General features: G+C 36.8%; 1 protein-coding gene across 2 annotated transcripts in view; it reads left to right on the top strand.

Annotated features, from left to right (window-relative positions):
* LOC139122031 (TELO2-interacting protein 2-like) overlaps positions 1–10,952 on the top strand; it is a 35,061-nt gene extending 24,109 nt beyond the window's left edge. Inside the window, exon 10 of one of the 2 annotated variants that reach the window (XM_070687396.1) lies at positions 3,799–10,952. In XM_070687396.1, coding sequence (XP_070543497.1) covers positions 3,799–3,968 — 170 coding nt within the window. In that variant the 3' untranslated portion in view covers positions 3,969–10,952. The remainder of the gene's footprint in view (positions 1–3,798) is intronic. The other variant, XM_070687395.1, reaches the window with a different exon arrangement.
* The last annotated feature ends 11,455 nt before the right edge of the window (positions 10,953–22,407 follow it).

Raw genomic sequence — 22,407 nt, 5'->3', positions numbered from 1 at the left:
CAAAGTATCGGTGTAGGCATGGAGCCAGATCCGTGTCTAGCTCCATGGTGTAAGCTTTATATTTGATCAACTGCTCCGGCGATTGTCCACATCAAACAGCACTACAGTAGAAAATTTACACGGCAAATTTCCATGGAATGTTTCCATTCTTTTGAACTATACTTGCACCTATCGTGAAGGCACACGTCCCAGCCGTAAAACATTTAACAAAAGCTATGTTTTCATATGAGTGACATGTGCTTGTGCGCAATTTTACTGTTGGTAAAGTGTGTCGATCGACTTTTTTCTGTTGTGAATGCTAAAACACTTCTCTGAGCCATAGACCCTCGAGGGTCTATGTCCGAGCACAGCATCAATAACTTGCAATGTAGTAAAGTAACATCCCCGGAAAATTTTATTTGCTGACATTTTGATGCTGCATGCCCTCTGCTTTTAAAAAATTTAAACATCTGTCTGGTATCAATGGTCAATGGGCACTTTTTTGAGCGTTTTGATTTCATCGTCGGTTACACCATGGCAGATTATTTGCAACTCGCGTGGAGTATTGACAAGCAATGAAGCAAACGAACGTACTACTGTTCAGTATATCATTGCCCCGAAAACAACCACTAGGCAGATTATTTCAACTTTTCAAATTCCATGGGAGCACGAGAAAATGGATGTAATCAATATTTCAAATAATTTCCTGGAACTACCAGGATAATCACATGACCCAATCATTACCCGTTTTCCGAACGATCTCATGATATTATTGTAGTGTGTCATGATCAAAGTTTCGCTTTATTACAATGCTGAAATTCTTTCAAGAAACTTAGAAATATAAGATAGATTATTTTTACCATGTTTACATGCCAACAAGTTGAAGATGTTTAGCAGGAGCGGAGATTTAACCCCCATGGGTCATGAATGCGTTCTGATCTGAATAAAATGTTGTGTATCTTCAGAACGGCAGTGTTTCACTCAAGCGGAGTCGTCTTTGTCTCGAGGCGAGACATACCGGAAGTTGACCGGGCAATAATTCATTTCGCTTTCCAGTTTCTTCCAGTGATTGTCATTCCGAGTGTTTTTTCACAGGGAACAAACTATAAAACTTCTCGACCAGTATTTGCAATTTGCATAAATCAAAATACAGCATTAGATAAACAGACAGACAAATTAGTGGATAAATAGATCATCTCCGTGGATAGGTATATTCTCTGTATGACAGCATGGACCTATGGTGACAGCGACTGTGTATGTAGAGATAGACAGAGAAGATAGAGGGACAAAGAGACGAAGAGAAACAGGGAGAAAGGAAGCGATCATTGTTCGCCGCATTCGTTCAATGAAATTTAAAATCGATGGAGGCGACGCTACACCAACAGACCTAAAATACCAACATTGATGTGGAAATGGAAATTGGAACTTCATGGTCACTGTTTAGGCCATATGTGATTTTAAAGAGACATATATCCTTTTAAAAAAATTCAGCGATGGTACGTTACAAAACTGTTTCAGCTGAGTCAATTTGCATCTCTCATTTTGAAGGCACGTCTGCAATTACATAATATGGGGATTACGATATCGGCGTTGGTTACAACTCACAGTGAGAGATATCCTTGTTTTTGTGAAAATTGTCTTCCTTCAGTGACAGTCACTCTCACTGTGTTTTTAGCTTAAGGGGACTTTTCAAAAATAATGTGTACCACCGGTAAATTGCAGTTTGCAAGCTATGTTCAAAGGGAACGCAGTCCTTGCTTCTAGCATTTATGCTGGCATAAATATAATCGAATTTGAATAGACAAGGCTAACAACGTAAAAGTGAGCTCTGCAAAAAGCATGCGAATCACTACCAGAGGAATAATTTCAACACGTTTTCATGCTCCATGAATCCATGAATGTCCATCAAATGTTGTTTCAACAAATTTTGCGATATTTTGATAGCATTATTTAGACAAAACATGATCTAACCTTTCGCCAAAGGAGATAAGCAGCATGAACCACGTGATCCACTGCCGTCTGCAGATAGGATTCAAAATTATGGTGAAGTCACTGTGGTTTAATGACCAGTCAGTAAATACCGTAGTCATGAGCGTTCGTTCTTACACTTTACACCCCTTGGTGCTGCAAATACTGAGTCAGAATCACTACAAATTCAAGTAAATCAAAGTCCGAATCAAAAATCTTTATCTACGACTGAAACTGAACATCATTCCGTTCAAAGCCCGCGGCCCCCTCATTATCACCGGCATAAAAAATCTGCGTCATCAAGGGACTTTCAATTTTGTATTTTTATATTAATTGATTCGGCTGTAGCTTTACCTATACTTGGGGTATTTAAAAATTGAATTTGTTCTCCACTGCTTGATGTAAATTTTTTGCTGGGTGTGTTTGAAGACTGTGAGACAATCACAATTATCTTGCTGAATTAGTAACCTCAGGAATGGTCCAAATTTTCATTACAATTTTCTTCTGACGAAAGTCCTTGTCTGATTCAATTTTAGTAGCAATCAATACTACAAGCTATAGAAGTCGAGCGAAGTCTGTAAGCCACCGTCATTCCACTCTGTGGAGTGACCGTGCTTATGTCGAACTGGCTTCGACCATTTTCAGCTTTTGGCAAAACGAAGCGTCTTTTCAGTTCTGTTGTACGATGTCGCATCGCAATTGCCAAGTGGTGTCAGGCTTTGGAAATACCAATAACCTTCACGAAACCACAGAAACTGATATTCAGTCAAACTTCACAGGAGAAATAGTCGCTGTTTCCACACACTGCCTTGCACGCAAATGCTGTTCGAGTCATTTGATTTTGGTATTATCAATGTGTACGTGATTCACACCTTCCGACCGGCTTAGCATATTAACCAACCCCGAAATTTCGGGGTTGCATACATGGCGGGTTAGCATCGGCGAAGTTGTAATGTAATAGCCTCATGTAACTGCTTCAACAGGTTAGAATAGTACTCTCCATTGATAATTTGTCCCTGTTCTAGGTAGTCATGCATTTAAAGAGTTGAAATAATTGCAAACCAAGCTTCATTGATCTGGCATTGCTCCTTCATAGTTAGGCTAAAAAATTTTTCATCCAAACCTCGTATAGTGATTCAATCAGTGTCAGTTTGATCGATGCAATGTTACAGCTCTATAGGGCTTCAAGATGATTTGCAATCATTAGTTAAAACATTTCACAAAGTAAAACAACAAAATTTGCAACAAATCAAAGATGTATGGAGTGACACACTTTGCCGATGTGTCTTTTACAGTTCTAATATTGAGTAACTTGCATTGAGAAAGAAACACCTTTTGACTTTTCTGCTGATGAGGTAAAAAAAGTAAGTGAGTGTTTCCTGTGAAGTGGGACCTGCCCTGTATTAAGCACCCAACCCCGAACGTTTATTACATTCTAAAAATAATGCTGGAATGTATAATATTCTCTTGTTTTCTTTGAGTTACAGTGAGCAAAAGCTGAAGAAGTTCCCTCTCTATCTTGTACGTTATTTTCAGAGCCATGCTAAAGAGAACACACTATTTATTTTGTGCTATAAGGGCAACTGGTATAGTGATTTCCCAATCAGCTGAAAGACTGAAAGATTCTGTTATCTTACAGTGGGGAATCTAAGGGGGTTACCAAGGTGATGACTCATAGTCCTGCTGTGGAGGTTTATTTGTGTTTGTCCTCAACTGACCAGATTTTTCATGCACAGTGCTGAGATGATTAATATTTGTTTACTTTTATTTGAAAGATTTAACTAACTCCATGGTCTTTAAACTAAACACTGCATGATTTTTGAAATCTTTTTTTTTCAATTTGAATTTCAGTGAAGCAGACTGTGCTTGACTTCACCACAAAATGCCTGGTGGTACTACGAAAGTGTTGCCGTCAACATGTGGACAGTTGTTTTCAAGAGGTTTCCAGCATTGTGGACAATGAAACAGTGTTACGCTGTATCAATGAGGTCATAAGTAAGCCAAATGACAGTGAACTTTGACACAAACTGACTGTGCTGTACCTGAAAGAAGTTAAAACTATAAGTCGTAGGGTAGTTAGTGTCTTTATGTTGCAAAAAGGTCAGCTAAAAGATTGTGAACTTTGACATCATTTGACCTTGCTGTACCTCATAAGAAGTTTAAACCGTAGAAGAGGTCAAAGATTGGTCAAATGACAGTGGTGCATTGACTTTAAACACCAACCACAGTTCAGTTTCCATGAAATCTTACAATATTTGGTGTAAAATTCCTCTTAAAGTTTGATTATGCTGGCATAAATCATACTTTTAGGATAAATTATGATCATGTCACATGATACTGTATACCTCAATATTGCATAGACTTACTGTGAGAGAGACCCAAGTTATGTAAATATGGAGTACAAAAACCAGGTTTTCCTTTGTAAACAGTAAGAATGCTCCGATGAACTCAGTATACAGCAAACTATGTGTAGAAACCTTATACATACATCGATGTGCAAATTTCATATGCCTTGACCAGTTGTTTATTTTTCCTGCTTTCCTATAATCTATGTGCCCTGCTTAACTAAGCATACAACAAACTATAAACCTTGATATGGAACAAGGCCATTGCAATCAACAGTTATAAAGTGCCCAAATGAAATGGCTTTCTCTCTCTACTTGAAGAGCTTAGTAATCTTATTGAATCATTTTGTAACACTTGAAAATTAAAAGAAGTTGTTTTATGAGACATTGACAATGAGAATTTTCCGAAAACTACATACTCCTGGAGTACCTACCCTGGGAATTACGAACAATTCTATCCACAAATGTTCCTTTCACAAACAAAGTCAGCGCATGATCAGAAAAATATCCTGATATTAGTGGGGACAGTGAAGCCAGCGACTTCAGTTTACATCAATATTAAACTTACTATAGAAACCCAGTGTTAAATAAGCATTTTACTGATAATCTCTACTTTAAAAAAAATAGCCTAACTAACAGAATATTACCAATTCAAATTAGATCATGCAAGGCTACATGAGCCGAGTGACGCCTGTCCCTCAGCTTCAAATACATGGTTATTAGTCCCCGCCTGAACCAACGAAGTCTGGCGGTGACTTGTAGATTGAGTGGCGTGCGTCTGTGCATCTGTGCATCTACGGTGATATCTCAGACATGCCTGGACTGATTTCTTTTAAACTTTGCACAAGGGTACACTGGTATGCATATGCATGTCAATTTTTGTTGTAGTACGATCTACCAATTTCTTGTTATTCGATGTGAACATTTCTGGATAGAATAATGAATCTGAATCTGAATTCTATGCAATTTTTTGAATCCCATTCCATACACGAATCTGAATCAGTGGCAATGCAAGATGGAAAGCAGAGGTTTTAGGGTTAAGGGTTTATATGTGAATTTGTTCAATTGAAAGTGCTTCTGTCAAAAATATGCAAGTGAGGTAGAAAGGTAAAATTAGCAAAATTGCCAAACTCTTGATTTGAAGATCAGATTAGGTTGATATACCCAGGGCTTGAAATTAACTTTTTTCCCTGGTAGTCCACTGGGGCTACCATTTTCTTAAGTTGGTAGCCCAGTGACAATGGCTAGTAGCCCATGCATATTCTAGTTCAGGGATATCTTTTTTCGTTACCCAGACAAGAAAAGGCTATTTTTCTAGATTCTGCCCATAAAGTGAATTTTCTAGTCATTTGATGTGATTATTGCACACCTTTAATACCCACGGAAACAGGTATAATGGACAATAGTGAACTCTTCTCAAAAGTTTGGTGACCCTTTACTCTCAGAGTTGTATGCAAATTTTGATAGTCGTCATGACAATGACATGACCTCAGCACTGAGAGATACTGTAGCAGGGCTAAAAATAGATCATGGGCTTTCTGTAGGGAGGAGGCACAATTTCCATGTAATTGTGCTTGATACATTATGATCCAAATGCAAGGAAAGAAAATTTGTTTTCATTGGCCATCATTTCCTGTGCCTGTCATTCAAGTATGTCAGTTCAGATATTGGAACTTTGTTGCGAAGTTCTACCGCACGACCTGTTGTCTTAGTAATTTGTATAATAAAGTCACAGTCCAGCCTTTCTGTGTCCAGCTGCGTTTGACTGCAATAATAGCATGTCCAAAAGTGATGGACCAGGCATGGCATGCCAAGTACTGACTGAGTTTTAGCTCTCAGGCTTTGGTGGTCTGTGTGGGCTACCATTTCATGGATTTTGGTAGCCCCAAAGAAAAGTTGGTAGTCTGTGGATGCGGGACTACCACTAATTTCGTGCCCTGATACCGTATGTTTCATAGGTACTTTTCACATTCCTATGCAAATGTGTTACTTTTGTTTGGATACTTTTAAATTTTATATTGTATTATGAATGTTTTGAGGATTTTTGCTTCTGATGACCTTAAATGACCCAAACATAAACATGTTATTAGTGTAACATAAGCATATTAATTGGTATTGATCTGTATTAAGTTTGCTCAAGAAAACAATTCCAAGGTTATTTTTGATCCCCTATTTATACAACTTCAATTCCACTGTAGTCTCTCCGCTAGCCCTTCCTGTCCAAGTAATCCTGCAAAATTATATGTGAAGTGCCCTCCATAGCCACTTTTCTTCCCATCTTCCAATATCGTTCACTCAAATGAGTACAAGGCTGTCTTAGCATCTTTCAACACTTGTATCCTGAAAAAGTGTGTACACAAACTTGAGACTATCATCCACTGCTGGACTTGCGACTTGGAAGTGCATTTACAAACGCATTTCCACACTTTCACCGTTGTACATTGACAAAATTTATATTTGGCGGGGACTGTGTCATTGAAAATGACTTATTTCTTTGCAAAGCAGTCATAAGCTAATACCAAAAGGATAACATTTGTTTTAATTGAACTTTTTTCTGAGAATTAGATCTTGCTGCCTTTTTAATGTAACTGAGGATAATTTTCATCACACCATAGCTCTTCATACATCTTTCTGCCTTCTAATTTTGTTGGTACAGCTATACAGGTATGTTACTGTGCGAGTTCTTCAGTTAGGGCTGAACAAAACAAATTATGCTGTTCCGATAACCCCACCTACCCTATTTTTTTTCCTGCCGACCCTAAACTTTTTAGATCTATGTAGATGGAAGAAAAAAAAGAAAAAAAAAAGAAAATCACATGACCATTACTTGGCATTTGATTTCTTGAACGAGGATGTCTCTTATGTTTTTTTCGTTTCATATGTATGATACATTTTTCTGGAAATGTTGTGGCCAGTGTTTGACAGCCCTGAACTCCTGACAAATGCATATTTAAAAATAAAAATATTTTTGAAAAACAAAATCGTACCGACCTACCTACCCTATTTTTGAAAACCATGTTATCGGCACAGCACAATTTATTTTTTTTTGGCTAAACAAACTTTGTAATTGTGTATATCTATCCACCGCACGACAGGATGCGGCCATTGCTTTTCCAAAATAAATTACAATTATATTGATGAATATTTGATGGATTAAATGCACTTTTATCTCCAACACTTTGAGGAATATAATTTTTGACTATTTATTGTTCCATATGATCCACAAAACGTGTATCACGGCCATAAAGATTATTCTTAAACATTACACTGGTCTACTTCAATGTGATGATTTGAGCTCAATATGGAATACACACCTTTCACATCATGATTACACCTCCATATAGCTTACATACCTCGTAACCCATATTCAGCGTTCCCTTTCCTATGTACCCTTCTTAAACATTGGCTAAAGTCCAGACCCTTCCACATAATGACTTGACCTCTATAGAGCATACCTTTTTACAGAATGGTAAGATGAATGTAATCCCCACCCCTCAATTTTATAGTTTGCACCCCTCTAAGTTGAAAAAATGGGACAACAGCTGGGCCAGATTGTCGCTTGGGGAAACTTTTAAATCCAGGAGTAATTTTTGGTTCCATATCTCAATGTCCTTTTTAATAGGCTTTTTGACTTTGGTCCAGAGGTGTTGTCATTCCATTATATAAAGAGTGGTTCATTTAATCATCCTTAAAACTACAGGAGAATTTCTTTGCTTTGCATTTTCAGTAAAATTTTTACTTCTTTTCTGAATAGTCATCTTACTTTCTGGAAACACTTGGAAAAATTGACGAACCACAGGCAGGTTTTCTTAGTGGTTATTGGATTATCGACAATATTTACATTCTCCAATCCATCATCCAGAAATAGTTATCACATAAAAGAGGCAAATTTTGCTGTGCATTTGTCAATTTATTCAAGGCATTTGATTCAGTGGAGTGCAAACGACTTTGGTATATTCTCTAATGAGATGGAATCAAGGAAAAAATGTTTAAGATTCTACATGCAATGTACAAGATGTGCAATCATGTGTAGGGTAAAAAATCAAGAGATATGGGTTATTTTGATTTCCCTATTGGTGTACGCCAAGGTTGCATGTTGAGTCCTTTTTTGTTCTCTTTTTTATAAATGAATTAATTAGTGTTATACAAAATAGCAGTTATCGAGGCATCCACCTTTTTCCAGATTAAATAGAAATTTGTGTTTGTTATTTGCAGATCTAGATGATGTTCTATTCTCAAACACAATTGTTGGTTTGCAACGTCTATTTTATTGTCTTGAGTCATATAATGGAAATTGTCAATGAACTTATTTAGCTAAGACAAAAATTATGGTTTTCTTTCTAAAGCTGAGAATGGTTTTTCAACGGGAAAAGAGTACAAGTTGTTTCTTATTATAAATATATTTCATGTAGGTTGATATGGTCGATGGCAACCAAAACGTTAGCTCAGCAAGCATAGAAAGCTTTTATGGGTATTTATAAAGCTACCAGGAAAATTGGTATGCTTCCTTATAATACATTCTTTAAAATATTCAACAATATGAGTTTACCTATGTTGACATATGGGTCAGTGGTTTAGGGTTTTGAAATATGACAGTCTAGAGAGAATTCACTATGCCTGTCGTTATTGTTTAGGAGTTGTTGGAAATGCACCAAATGTCGTAGTTTTAGGAGAATGTAGATATCCAATTTTTTATACCCGGCAAAACGTTGCATTAAATATTGGACAAAACTTCTGAAAATACCTCAAAGTAGATACCCCAAGAAATGCTACAACATGCTTTATATCATTGAACAATCAAGTATTAGATCCAAACCAACATGGGTACAGCATATTAAAAATTTGTTGCATTTATGTAATTTACATGATGTACAGGAAACACAAGAAATAGATCATTCTTTTATGCAAACTTTTGTTTGGAGATTCAAAATTACCTGTATGATAAGTGGTATAGTGAAGTTTATTCACTCGAAAGGTTGACACGGTAAAGGCAATTTAAATCCTCCATCGAGCCAGAAAAGTATCTGTTATCTGTGAAAATCACCACACATGCGCTTATGCTTGCAAGGTTTCGCTCCTCTTCCCGTTATTTACTGGATGAAGTGGATCAAAAGTGCAGAATAGATCGAGATCTGAAGATGTCATTTACTATGTGATAGAAATTGAGGATGAACACCACTTCCTTTTGATCTGTCCTTTTTTTTGAACATCAGAAAAGTAATACATTCCTGTAAGGTATTTTTATCCACCTTCTGAAAGAAAATTTATTCAATGAATGATAACAGATTATATAGCCACTTTGCAATGTTAAGTCATGTTTTGTCATCTACAATCATGGCAAAAGGAAAGAACCTGGCAGAAATTGAAAACACACTGAATGATGATCTTGAATCAGTGAGACATTGGTGTATGCAAAATAAAATGGTTATAAATACAAGTAAAACAAAGACCATTGCATGCTTATGACCACACATCAGAAATTGTCACGTCTACCAAGAAATGTTCTTCATTGTAAACTTGGTCAGAATATTTTAGATTCTGTAAATGAAGAAAGACTTCTGGGAATAGTTGTAGATCAACGCTTGAACTGGAAGTCAAATACTGATTCAATTTATAAACAGGTCAATTCACTTATAGCTCTACTTATACGTATAATACGGTATTTACCATTAAGTAAGAGACGAGCATATTATAATGCATATATACTTCCCCATTTGGACTATTGTTGTAGTGCATGGGGAACAAGTGCAAATATAAACAAGTTATTCAAATTACAGAAACGCGCTGTGCGTGTAATGATGGGCACTAAGTATAATTATCCAACCAATGGACTTTTTCGATCGTTACATATTATGCCTTTACCTGATAGACTTTTATACAAAAATATGTGTTTACTTTTTAAATCCTTGAAAGGTATAGCCCCATTGTATATGACGGAAATGTTTCAATATGTCAATCAGTGTCATAGCCGTGTGACCAGAGCTAGCTCCCAAAATAAGCTTGATATCCCTAGAGCCAAATTGAATGTTTTTAAAAGCACATGGTCAGTGCAGGGAGCTATGGAATGGAATATGAAGAAATAGTTTTGTCCATCGATACCAAGAAAGCAACTTCACCACTTACTTCTAAGTTCTGTATCAGAAACACCACCTGGAACATAATCCTGTGGTTCCGGATGGAGAGAAGCCTGCGATGAAACGGCGGAAATGGTGTCGTACGACCACCATACCTTAGTGGAAAACAGAAGTCAAATTTTCTGAGACACTTGTCTCTTTCAAAAGCAATTATTTGAAACAATATTGGGCAGAATTTTAATTTTTTCTTGTTTTTCCTGTTAAATGTGGCAGTTGTTATATGTGGTTATTTGTATTTTCACTTTGAAAATTGTTTTTGTGGTTTTGTATATATTTGTTGTAATGTCAAGGGCCCTGGGGGAGATAAACTCTTTCTAGAGTTTACCAGGCTACCCTCATTAATTAATGCCAAAAAAAATAAATAAAAATAAATAAATAAATTTGTCATTTATGGTAAACTTGTGATATGTCATCAGTTCAATTAAGCGACCTTATTGCACTTTGTTTATTGTGTTACTCTTGCAATCCTATAAAATGCAGGTACACAATAACGAAGGGAAAATATGGTGCATTTTTCAAAGAGGATGTCGGTGTTAATTTGCCGTTATGCATGCAGTGACAGTGACACTGCCTTTAAGCAGTAGCAGGGCAGTAGCTGTATTAACTTTGTATTTTGGCAATACTTTTATTCTTATACAACTGCGTCCTTGTTCTACTCCCTACAGCATGTTGAGCTGTCCAGTATTAAGCTTGCCAACACAGCCTACGTGTTCTGTGCATTTGTATCATTGACAAACTGTATTTGATACATAGCATAGAAATATTGAAAAAATATCAACAGTTGCAGCTCTTGCCCTATTACAAGGCCAACTTGTTGTTTTTTACGAAAATTTAACGGCTTTCACACATTTCTAGAATTTTTTCGGAATTAAAATCATAAAATGCGAAAAAACGGTTCTAGATTTTATTTAATTATTACTTAAACATTAGAACCATTGGACGACATCAAAATGTTGGGAGCCAAAATATTTTTCAAGTCCCCCCTATAGGCAGAGCAAAACTTTCAAGTCGCCCCCTCGACTACCCCCAGAATTTCCAAATCCCCCTGAATTCCTCCGTCCCCCCCCCCCCCCCCCACCATTTTTTTGAACACGGCTTTTCGACAAACTGATTCTGGTCAACAACCAAGGACAAAGTCGATGAAAATACGAGCCAGCTTTTCAACCGGCCAAAGCCCGAGTCAAACCAAACTTACCATTTTATTAGAGGACTTAAACCTAAGGTGAATGACGGACATTGCATTTCGTCTTTATTAAATTACGATATCATTGGTTTGGTAGCAACATTTTGTCTTCCGAATGATTTTGTAAATATTTTACCAACTTATACTGTCTAAATTTCCCTGCAGTAAAACGTAGTCGGATGGGTCGTCCGAGCGGAGGTATTGCTAGCTAAGTCCATAAGGTTTCCAATAATCTAGAGAATTGTGTATTTGTAAATATCAACAAATATTTGTGTAATTTTGATTGCGATGTAATGTTAGGATGTTGTTACATCAGACCAGAGGATTCAGTGGCAGCATTTGATACCCTACAAACTCAGCAAATTAATTTTTACAGTTAAGACCTTGACAAATATTTTGTTGAAGGGGCGATTTCAATGCAAGAAGTGACATGGAAGATAATTTTATTTTTACGATTCGATAAACTACGTTCGCCTTGAAGGTGCCAACTATATGAGCCATCTAATTTCCATTTGCACGTCATTCTAAAGATAAACAATTAAATGAAGCCGGCAAAGGTTTTGTTGAATATTTGTAAACATTTTGATTTACATACTACTAATGGTGGCCTTCCCAAAATATGGAAGGAAATGTAACTTGTGTGACGTCAAACGGTTGAAGTGGAGTAGATATTATTGTATTGTGTCTTCAGATTTGATTTCGCATGTAAATCGATATAACGTTATATCAAGAATTGATTCAGATCATTTTGCTTTCGAAAGTTGAAGGACTGTGTCATGTCCAAATACTTTAACTTCAGCAACAGTTGACCTCAGTGTCAATTTGAAAGCTTCCAAATATACCAGATCTCACCTGTCAGACTCATGCAGCCATTCTTTTCATCTGTCCTTCATCTCCCACCTCGATTATTGAGAGTTCAATAATCGAGGTGGGAGGTAAAGGACTGTACGACATCGTGTAGAATGGTACTTCAATACTTTGAAGCATAATTGTGATATCTGTGAGCAACTGGACAATCCGATTGACTTGAGATGATGACCAGATGAAGATTGCACAGCTTTTATATCTCATTTATTATGTACACTTGTGTATTTTATTGTCAAAACCCATTCGTCTGTCGAAGTTGCTAGAGCTACATCTGATATCTAACTGTTCGTTTTGCGTGTGTGATTCATCAGTTAATAATCCGATCATGGAAAACGCCCTCCTAAATACATACAAATTTTGTAAATTGTGCATGCATAAAACTGAAGGAATGTTGACAATAAACTATGATTGAAACAACCATTACAGAATTTATGTGATCAAACTGAATTTATATATCATGATCATTGCCAAGAGTAAAATTCACATTTTGAAAGTAAAGTAATTTTGCATATTTAGCATGGTTTTTACGCACCTTTTACGGATATTTAAAGAAAGTTTCCTCTAAAAAGTTCGCGTTTCTCTTTCAAGTTGTATCGTACTGTTCTTAACAGACTCACTGCCAAGAACCTATCACACGATTTCGAACTTTTCGATTACTGTCACCCAGCAAATTTTAACTATGTGATTGTCTTCGACCAAGACTTTTGTATATCTAGTACAATCCATTCTACGTTTTCTCAGGAAATGAACTGATTCATTACTCTATGTGCGAAAATAATGCCTCCATTAAAGCATGGAGCATCCTATATACCGCCGTTTGAAACCACTATCTTTAAGAAGAAAACGAAACAACAACTGAGTTGCCCTTCGCTACAGCCTTCGTCCGTCAAGCTGAAACTGTGACGTTTTCCGCGTCAAAAGCAATATACTGTATAATCGTATTTAATGCGATAAGAGAAGCTTGTCTGATCAACATTAATCAACAAATATCCTATGTAAAAAAACAATGATTCTTCCTCTTGGTTTTTAAAGCGGTTAATTTTAATTGAAGTTTGTTTTTAAAGTTGAATTCAATAAATGAAAGTATTTTAGGAGACACGTTCACAATCGACAAAACGTTATTTCTGTCACGTGCAACTCTACATTTTGCAAAAACACATCCGCTTTAAAACAGTAAGTTCGAAATGAATGGCAAAAGGATTCTTGAATTCATTGCCATGTGAAAACGATCGCCAAATGGACGTAATCGACTGAATATCAACGAGTCTCTTTACTGTTGATTATAAAATTCTTGCTAACGATATTGGCAATAAGCTAAGGACAGTAATTGGGAAAATCTGAAAACAAGACAATTGTGATTACATCCCGCGACTGGAGATAGATAAGATGTTATGGAATGTACGAAAATCATCGATAAACCTCTTGTCATCATCAGTTTTGACAAGACGGGCTCAACGTAGATTTCCTTTTCCAAGTCTTCAAATTATCAAAGGTGCATTATCTCATCTTTAATGGGAAATAAAAAGTGTTTATCACTCATAAGGGACACACTTTCAAGTATGACAAGAACACACACTGACTTATTAAGCAATGATGTGTAGTAACGAGATCAAGAATATTGATAATAGACCTAAAACTAAAGCAGTCCGAAGACAGTTCATTTTTGACAAAATGGCGTACTGTGAAAATTTTAGATAGCCTGTGTATCCCAAAGTTGTTTTGCCGAGCAATTATTGTCGCATAATTAACATGACTGTCATGTCACAATATCATCTACCGATACATGCAAAGCCATACAACCCTGTTGACATCAAGTGACAAACTGACAAAGAAACATTGTTTTTTTACTTCTCAATCCTAGAGCAATGGCTACTTTCACTGTAAGTTTATTCAGCAGTAGACACAGAAATAAAGACAATAGCCGATGATTGTCATCGCTTTTCAAAGGTATTTCGTAGTGTGAGGAAATGATGTTATTTCGTAGTGTAAGGAAATGAGAAACATCATATGGTGGTAAAAAGATAATAAACAGAACAGAGAAAGAAAGATTGGCCCGAGAAAGATCGAAACAGAACATGCATAAGACCATGATTTGGATCAAGACAGAAAACCTGCAACAATGGGAAACAGAAGAGAAGTTGCTGTATAGGAAGTCAAGAAAAGAGATAAAATGAAAATGGAATACAAGTCAGAACAGAACAGAGCTGATCTTGTATTATATGAAGACAGAACACTGGACAAAATTAGGGCGATGGCAATGAGGAGGAACAAAGAAGTGATCGATTAAAACTGAACGGGGTCACGATCATTAAGAACCTTGACTGCCTTAACCTATGCTATGTCCGTCATTGAAAATAAAAGCAATTCTAATACTTTGTTTTACCAACTATCAGGAAACTCTTTCCTCTCTACTTAGCTAGGCTATGCTATTGTTTGATATCAACACGTAATAAATGCTGCTCAAATGTTGATAGCGTTACTCCTGATTACAGCCACTTTACACACACACACACACACACACACACACACATACATAGACACACACATACATAGATACATAAATACATACATAGATACATAGATACATAAATACATACATACATACATACATACATACATACATACATACATACATACATACATACATACATACATACAAACAAACACACAACATACACACACATATATAAATATAAGAGAGAGAGAGAGAGAGAGAGAGAGAGAGAGAGAGAGAGAGAGAGAGAGAGAGAAGTAGTTGGCCACTAACGAAAGATGGCACAGAATTTAGTATCGCGTGCAAAATTCTGAAACAAATAAGGCCTTGCAAAATTCTGAAACAAATAAGGTCTTACACCCCTTTCAGCAAAAGATGCAATTTATGCCTTTAGGAGAAGTATTTCCACTGTATACAAAACAAAACGGGCAACCCTGAACAAACGTGATGATCTTGTCAGCGCATGCCATCACTCATGGAACTTTACACTATAGTCGTTCGTCATTTACGAGACTTGTACTCCTTTTCTTGCCGAGACTATTATCACAGTCTGTACTCTCCTTCCAAATTCCTTAATATTCACTTTTAATGATTATAATGAGAGAGAGAGAGAGAGAGAGAGAGAGAGAGAGAGAGAGAGGAGAGAGAGAGAGAGAGAGAGAGAGAGAGAGAGAGAGAGAGAGGAGGGGGAGAGAGAGGGGGAGTAAGCCGAGCTGGAAAAATTCATACTATTCGGTGACATCCAAGTGTTTTTGATCGGTAATTTTAAGTAGAACTTGGATGATTTATATAAGAATTTAAGCAAACATTTTACATGTGCTGTTAAAGTTCATTCTACCGATGTGAGAAAGGGAGAGGATCTCAATTCTTTCATAGTAACGATTTTACCGGAGAAAATCGGTATTTTACCCGTGAAATCGAAATGTTTTGTCTTTAAGAATATTGCTCAATGACATTGCCATGCTGGTCGTAAATCTGTTGCAAGTTCAAGTGAACGATGACGGTTCGAGGAAGAAAATTATTACTTCATTGAGGTGATGGCGTAATAATTTGTTTCCTCGGACGTTTGGGAGAAAAATATACCTATGCGAGTTATTTGAACAGATGTTCTGCCGTACAAGTGAATGAAACATCCAAGCGACAAGCGACTCGTCGCCTGAAAAACAGACATTTTGGTTTTCCAGGTGACGTTGCCTGATGACCTCCTCGGGCGACCTGACGATATCATCCAAAAGATGGATGACAAAGCCTATTTACACCCTGGCACTGATAGTAAGTTAGATTTACGATTGCCATTAATGTTTTAACTACTTTCATAATTGTAAATTATCATTATTGGTACATAATTTGCATTCCTTATACTGTTTATTTTCCTTAACTTCATGCAGTTGGCGCAAGAGATGTCAAGACTGGAGTGATCTATGATGTTGCTGACCACGAGAAACAGAAGAAACTGCTCCAACATGATTTTAGCACTCCAGAAATACTACATGCTACTCCAGCTTCATTTCGCTTCATGACTGGAAAAACTGTCATCATAGAAGGTATGCTTCATAACATATATCCCCTGGTACCTGTATTGAAAATACTTTTCACTTCATGGCAATAAAAAAATCACACATGTGTGTGTCCATTACTCTGGTACAGTGTCACGGTATATTTGATGCTAGTATAGGCTAATGTTCTGTCGGCATTTCATATATAAGGCCAGTTCATTTGGGGTCAGTGACTTTAGCTCACAGGGATAGTGAAGTTGTACTTCTATGGTACGTGATTGGTACGGTAGACCCTGGTTCAAATTCCATAAATACCCTAGCGATTGATCAGACTTAAAGTTTTCTTTGTTTACATTGTATTCAAATTGTTCTTTGTAGAAAGCAAAGAAGTTATATGTGAACAAGACCAAACAGTTGTCGTCACTCGACCAAAATATTTTATCGGCATCAGTGGAAGTGTGTGCTACTGTACTTTGGAACGATATTCCCCCTTATATAAGAAATATCAAAAATCTGTCACTATTCAAAAAGTGACTGCTTGAGTTTTGAAGGTTCTTCCTTAGATAAAATTTTTTCACCATCAGTCCCCATTCGTATCATATGTATTTAACACAGGACATTATTTTTTAGTGATGATGTATATTATTGAGGGCTCCGATGTAAATTACAAATCAGTTTGTAAATCAGACCACCCTCCTTAAATAAAGTGTAAATAAATAAATAAATAATAAATAAATAAATATTGGAATGGCAGGTGTGACTTGTTTTAGTATAACTCATTTTAACTTAGCTATACACAGGTACATGTAGTGCTGGAAAGTCAAGTAATTGCAGATTTATCTCAACATTTATTTATTCATTAAACTTATCAAACTTCCTCACCGGCAACATGCAAGACAGACTTTCTACATTGAATCCCTCAACTGTAATTTAATACCAAATATTTAGCATGTCAACACAACCTATATGAGTGTAATCTCCATTGTTATTGTTGAAAATTGTATTCAAGTCCGGACTAGAATTCATTTGTAAACAATAAATAATGATCACTACACACATACAAGCTGTGTTGACAAAAAGAATACTTGCGAAATTTCAGCGAGACAAACGGATTAGGATCAGACACGATAGTATATATACAGAAGCAGAATACTGAAAAAATTGCCACAAGTTACAGCCTATGTCCTTTTAAACTTCATAAAAGTGTGCCTAATGCTTCTTCTTTTGGTGATTTTAAATCCCTTCAATGTAATATCGTAACCTTTTCAAGGATAAGAAGAAAATTTGGGAAATGTTTAAACAGAGGGCTGTTGTTGAAGCAGCTCAGGATGTAAATTCAAAACGTTAAACCAGTCACTCAGTGGAAGTGATTTTCTTTGTAGATTATAATCATATAAAGTTTTTGAACTATTTGTAATGTGAACATTGTAAATCAGCATATATTCATCACAAGGTCTTTTTTTATTTTTGTTGGACAGGTGAAATCTCAACTGAAAGAAGTGATGCAATAACATCATTAGCAAACAACTACTTAGCAAAGGAAGATCTTGTCAGGAGGCCTAGGTACTTAGAACACTTACTGTGAAGGAGTAAAGAAAAGCACAGAACCTGAGACAGGCTGCAGAAAATCTAGAATAATCATATGGAGATATAGACTGGAAACATTTTTATGAAGCAGGACAATTGAAGTTGCTAAAAGTGGGAGTACTGAACAAATATATACTGGAACATAGTCTTTGTAATATAAAAAAGTTGAAGAAAAAGGACAAACTCAGACTGATAAATGCCCATATCGCTCAAAGTCTTCTGCAGTCTGTCACAGTACCTGACGTCAGGAAGTGGCAGTGAAGACATTGATGGTGATAATGACAGCATCTCTGTGGAAATGAATTCTGTCAGTGGTGACTCAGAGAGTGATATCATTTTGGCTTAGTCCGTGGGCTGGAGGGGCCAACCGTGCACCCCCCATAAACCTACTCCATGGATATTTTTTTGTTCTTTGTGATCTGCTGAACTAGAAAAAAGATGTTAACATTGGATATTTTGGGATGCACTACCTGTCTGCACTGGTTTTTGATTTGTATGTACCGCAAAAAAATGGCGAAAAATAGGTAGGGGTAGGGGGTACTATATCCTCCCCTAAATCAAGTAAACCAGCATGAAATAGCACAAACCTTACATTTTTGGAAAGCTCAGATACTGCGCTTTCTGAGGAATACCAACTTTAGCAAAATTGATTTGTATACATAGAATAGGACGACTTTAAAATGAACTTTTTTGACAATTTTGAAATTTTTTACCAAAAATACCATGTAACAATTATGATTTACTTTTTATTTAGCAAACTTTTCACAACTTTTTTGTGTTTAAATTATTTATTCCGACATATTAAACAAGAAAAAAAGTGTTTACATCAGATATTTAACTCTACACTACTTCTCTGGAGTCAAATTTGAATTGCGTGTATCTGTATGGGGTGTGCAAAAGCTAGGGGTAGGGGTACAACATTCTTTCCTTGATGAAGTAAACTTGCTTGAAATGCCATATACCTTCTAGTTTTAGAAAGCTGAGATATGGTCTTTCTAAAATGCATAAGGTTTTAGTAAAAAAATATGACGTCATAACTTTAAATCAGATTTTTTTCTAATACCGTACAAAATGGGGCGCCTTTGGGCCGTAGTGATTTCATAGACTTAGTCTTCTTTCAAACCTATACACTACATGATGGCTTATTCCAGGGTTGCATTGAATATGAGAGTAATGTTGAAGAACCAAATCAACATACAATAAACACTGAACAAAAGTCGAAGAGTCTGAGGCCCAGGGTGTCATTTTAGATTTGTGTCCCAACGTACATTTGTGAATGAATCTAGCTTAGTCTGGTCAAAACAACCTGTCCTTTGCCTTCCTTAGCTGTTCCGCCCTGTTATCATGATGTAACAGAGGGAAGTAAAGCTAAGGATCATACACAGGGGCAGAAAACAAAGCTGTTTGTGAAAAAAGGTATATGGAACTTATTCAGGAGAATATATAACGATCGGAACTAATTTGAGAGAGTAGGATCTTTTTAATTGTTCAAAAATGTTAGATGCCTTATAGCTGAAAGTTGCACAATTACAAATTACTCATAAAAACAAGTGCTAAATCTACAGGTGGCGGCATCGCTCTTATCTATAAGTCAAACATTAAGATTACATCATGGAAACCTATATCACAAGCCAGATGTTTTGAGGCTGTGGAAACTACTCTGTGCAGCAATGGTGTTTCTACCAAGATCATAATCATTTACCGCCCACCTCCTAACACCAAGAATAAATTTAGTCAATCAATTCCACAATGAATTTGGATCTCTTCTCGAATCAAATGCATCATACGCAGGCAAACTTGTCATACTTGGTGACTTTAACTTTCACTTCGAAGACAGTTCAGACTCTAAGACTCAGAAGTTCATGGATCTCACTGAATCGTTCAACCTCACGCAATTTGTGAATGAACCTACACATCGCCGTGGACATACCTTGGACTTGATATTTGCAAACACTGACTCTATCATCCGATCGGCTGTTGTTGACAAACTCCACCTTTCTGACCATTTCCCCATCCAAATTGATCTGTCACTGCAAAAACCTGCCTTAGTACAAACCAAAATTTCTTATCGTCGTACAGGAGCTATTGATCTTGACAAATTCAAAGACGACATTGCTGAACTTCCAATGCACTGTTCCCAAACTGACGTACAAACTGCTGTCGTGAATTATAACTCTTACTTGACAGATATATTTAACAAGCATGCACCCCTCCGAAGTCGCTTCATAACTCAGCGTCCTGATTGCAAATGGTATTCGGTAGAGATTCTTTGTGCCAAAAAGCATCGTCGTTCCCTTGAACGTAAATGGCGAAATAACCAGATTGAAATTAATCGTCAACTATACAGTGAGCAGTGCAACAAAGTTAACAAGTTAATACGTCAAGCTAAAGCCACATATTATAGGGAACTTATTGAGCAAAATTGCCATGACCAGAAGTCTCTGTTTCGCCTTGTTTCAAACCTCATCAAGAGTAAATCACCTAAACTACCAACGTTTTCTTCTGCCAAATTACTAGTTGACAATTTCAGTCAATTCTTCAGTGAGAAGATCGAGACCATTCGTATGAACTTGGATTCGTGTCCTACAAGTCAACCACCTGTCTGCCTTTCATCAAATCAATCCCCATCTACTTTGTCATCGTTTGCATTTACCACACCTGATGAAATCAAGAAAGTGATAATGGCTTCACCATCTAAGTCATGTAGTCTTGATCCGATTCCAACTCACCTCCTCAAAAAAGTCATCGACCCACTGATACCAACCATTAGTAACATCATCAACCTCTCACTTCAAACTGGCTCTGTCCCTGATGCTTTCAAATCCGCTGTTGTGTCTCCTGTACTAAAGAAGTCATCGTTAGATCCAGAAGTCCTCAAAAACTACAGACCAATCTCTAACCTGCCCTTTCTCTCAAAAATCACCGAGAAAATCGTTGCAAATAGATTGTCAAATTATGTTAACAACAACTCGCTGTTAGAACCTCTTCAGTCTGCGTATCGCCAATTCCATAGCACCGAGACTGCACTTATCAAAGTTCACAACGACATAACATTATCACTTGATAAAGGACATGACGTCATCCTTGTTCTGTTGGATCTATCTGCAGCATTTGACACAATTGATCATAGTATTCTCCTCTCTCGTCTGTCTGATCTCGGTTTGCAAGGTACAGTCTTAGACTGGTTCTCATCCTATCTGTCACACAGGTTCCAATCAGTCACAATCAATGGTCACTCATCATCACCACGTCTTTTAAAGTTCGGTGTACCACAAGGCTCGGTACTCGGTCCTCTGTTATTCTCACTCTACATAGGTCCTCTTGGTCAAATTATTCGCCATCATGATCTCAAATTCCACCAATATGCCGACGACAATCAAGTCTACCAAACGTTCTCTAGACTAAACACTTCATCTGCAGTTACAACCATTGAGGATTGCCTAGTTGATATCAAAAACTGGATGACACTAAACAAGTTACAACTTAATGATGGAAAAACCGAAGTACTTCACATTCGTTCACGATTTGACCGCTCTCCCTCCACCATTAACAATATTCAAGTTGGTTCAAGTACAATTCAACCATCCACCACAGCTCGCAACATTGGATTTACATTTGACTCAACACACGATTTTAAGCAACATATTCTTCGAACTTGCAGGAACATCTACACACATCTACGTCGCATCAGCTTTATTAGGAAGTACTTATCACAAGATGCCTGCAAAAAACTTGTCCACTCCACCATCTCCTCACAACTTGACTATTCCAATGCACTCTTGTTTGGTCTGCCACAAGCGTACATTTGTCATCTGCAAAGAGCACAGAACTCAGCTGCTAGACTCATCACACAGACAAGGAAACGAAATCACATCACCCCTATCCTGATGCACCTCCATTGGCTTCCAGTAAAATACAGAATACAGTACAAAATATTACTTCTCGTATACAAATCACTCCATGGACTTGCCCCCAATATCTTGCTGAACTCGTCAATATTAACTGTCCTCCCAGATCACTGCGCTCAAGTCATGGCCTCATACTTAAAGTACCAAGAACTAGACTCAAATCCTATGGAGATCGCTCCTTCAGTTATGCCGCTGCAATCCTATGGAACCAGCTACCAATCACTATCCGTACTGCTCCCAGTATCACCATTTTCAAATCCAGACTCAAAACACTACTTTTCCAGAAAGCGTATATGTGATTTCCACTCATTGTTAAGCGCCAGTGAGCACTTTATTATAGTGGATACCAGGCGCTATACAAATCATACTTATATTATAATCATACTTATATATATATATATATATATATATATATATATATATATATATATATATATATATATATA

Source organism: Ptychodera flava, chromosome 21 (assembly GCF_041260155.1).
Source record: "Ptychodera flava strain L36383 chromosome 21, AS_Pfla_20210202, whole genome shotgun sequence".
Classification (NCBI taxonomy): domain Eukaryota; kingdom Metazoa; phylum Hemichordata; class Enteropneusta; family Ptychoderidae; genus Ptychodera; species Ptychodera flava.
The sequence above is the reverse complement of the archived record's forward strand: the minus strand, read 5'-3'. Positions and strand labels throughout refer to the sequence as shown.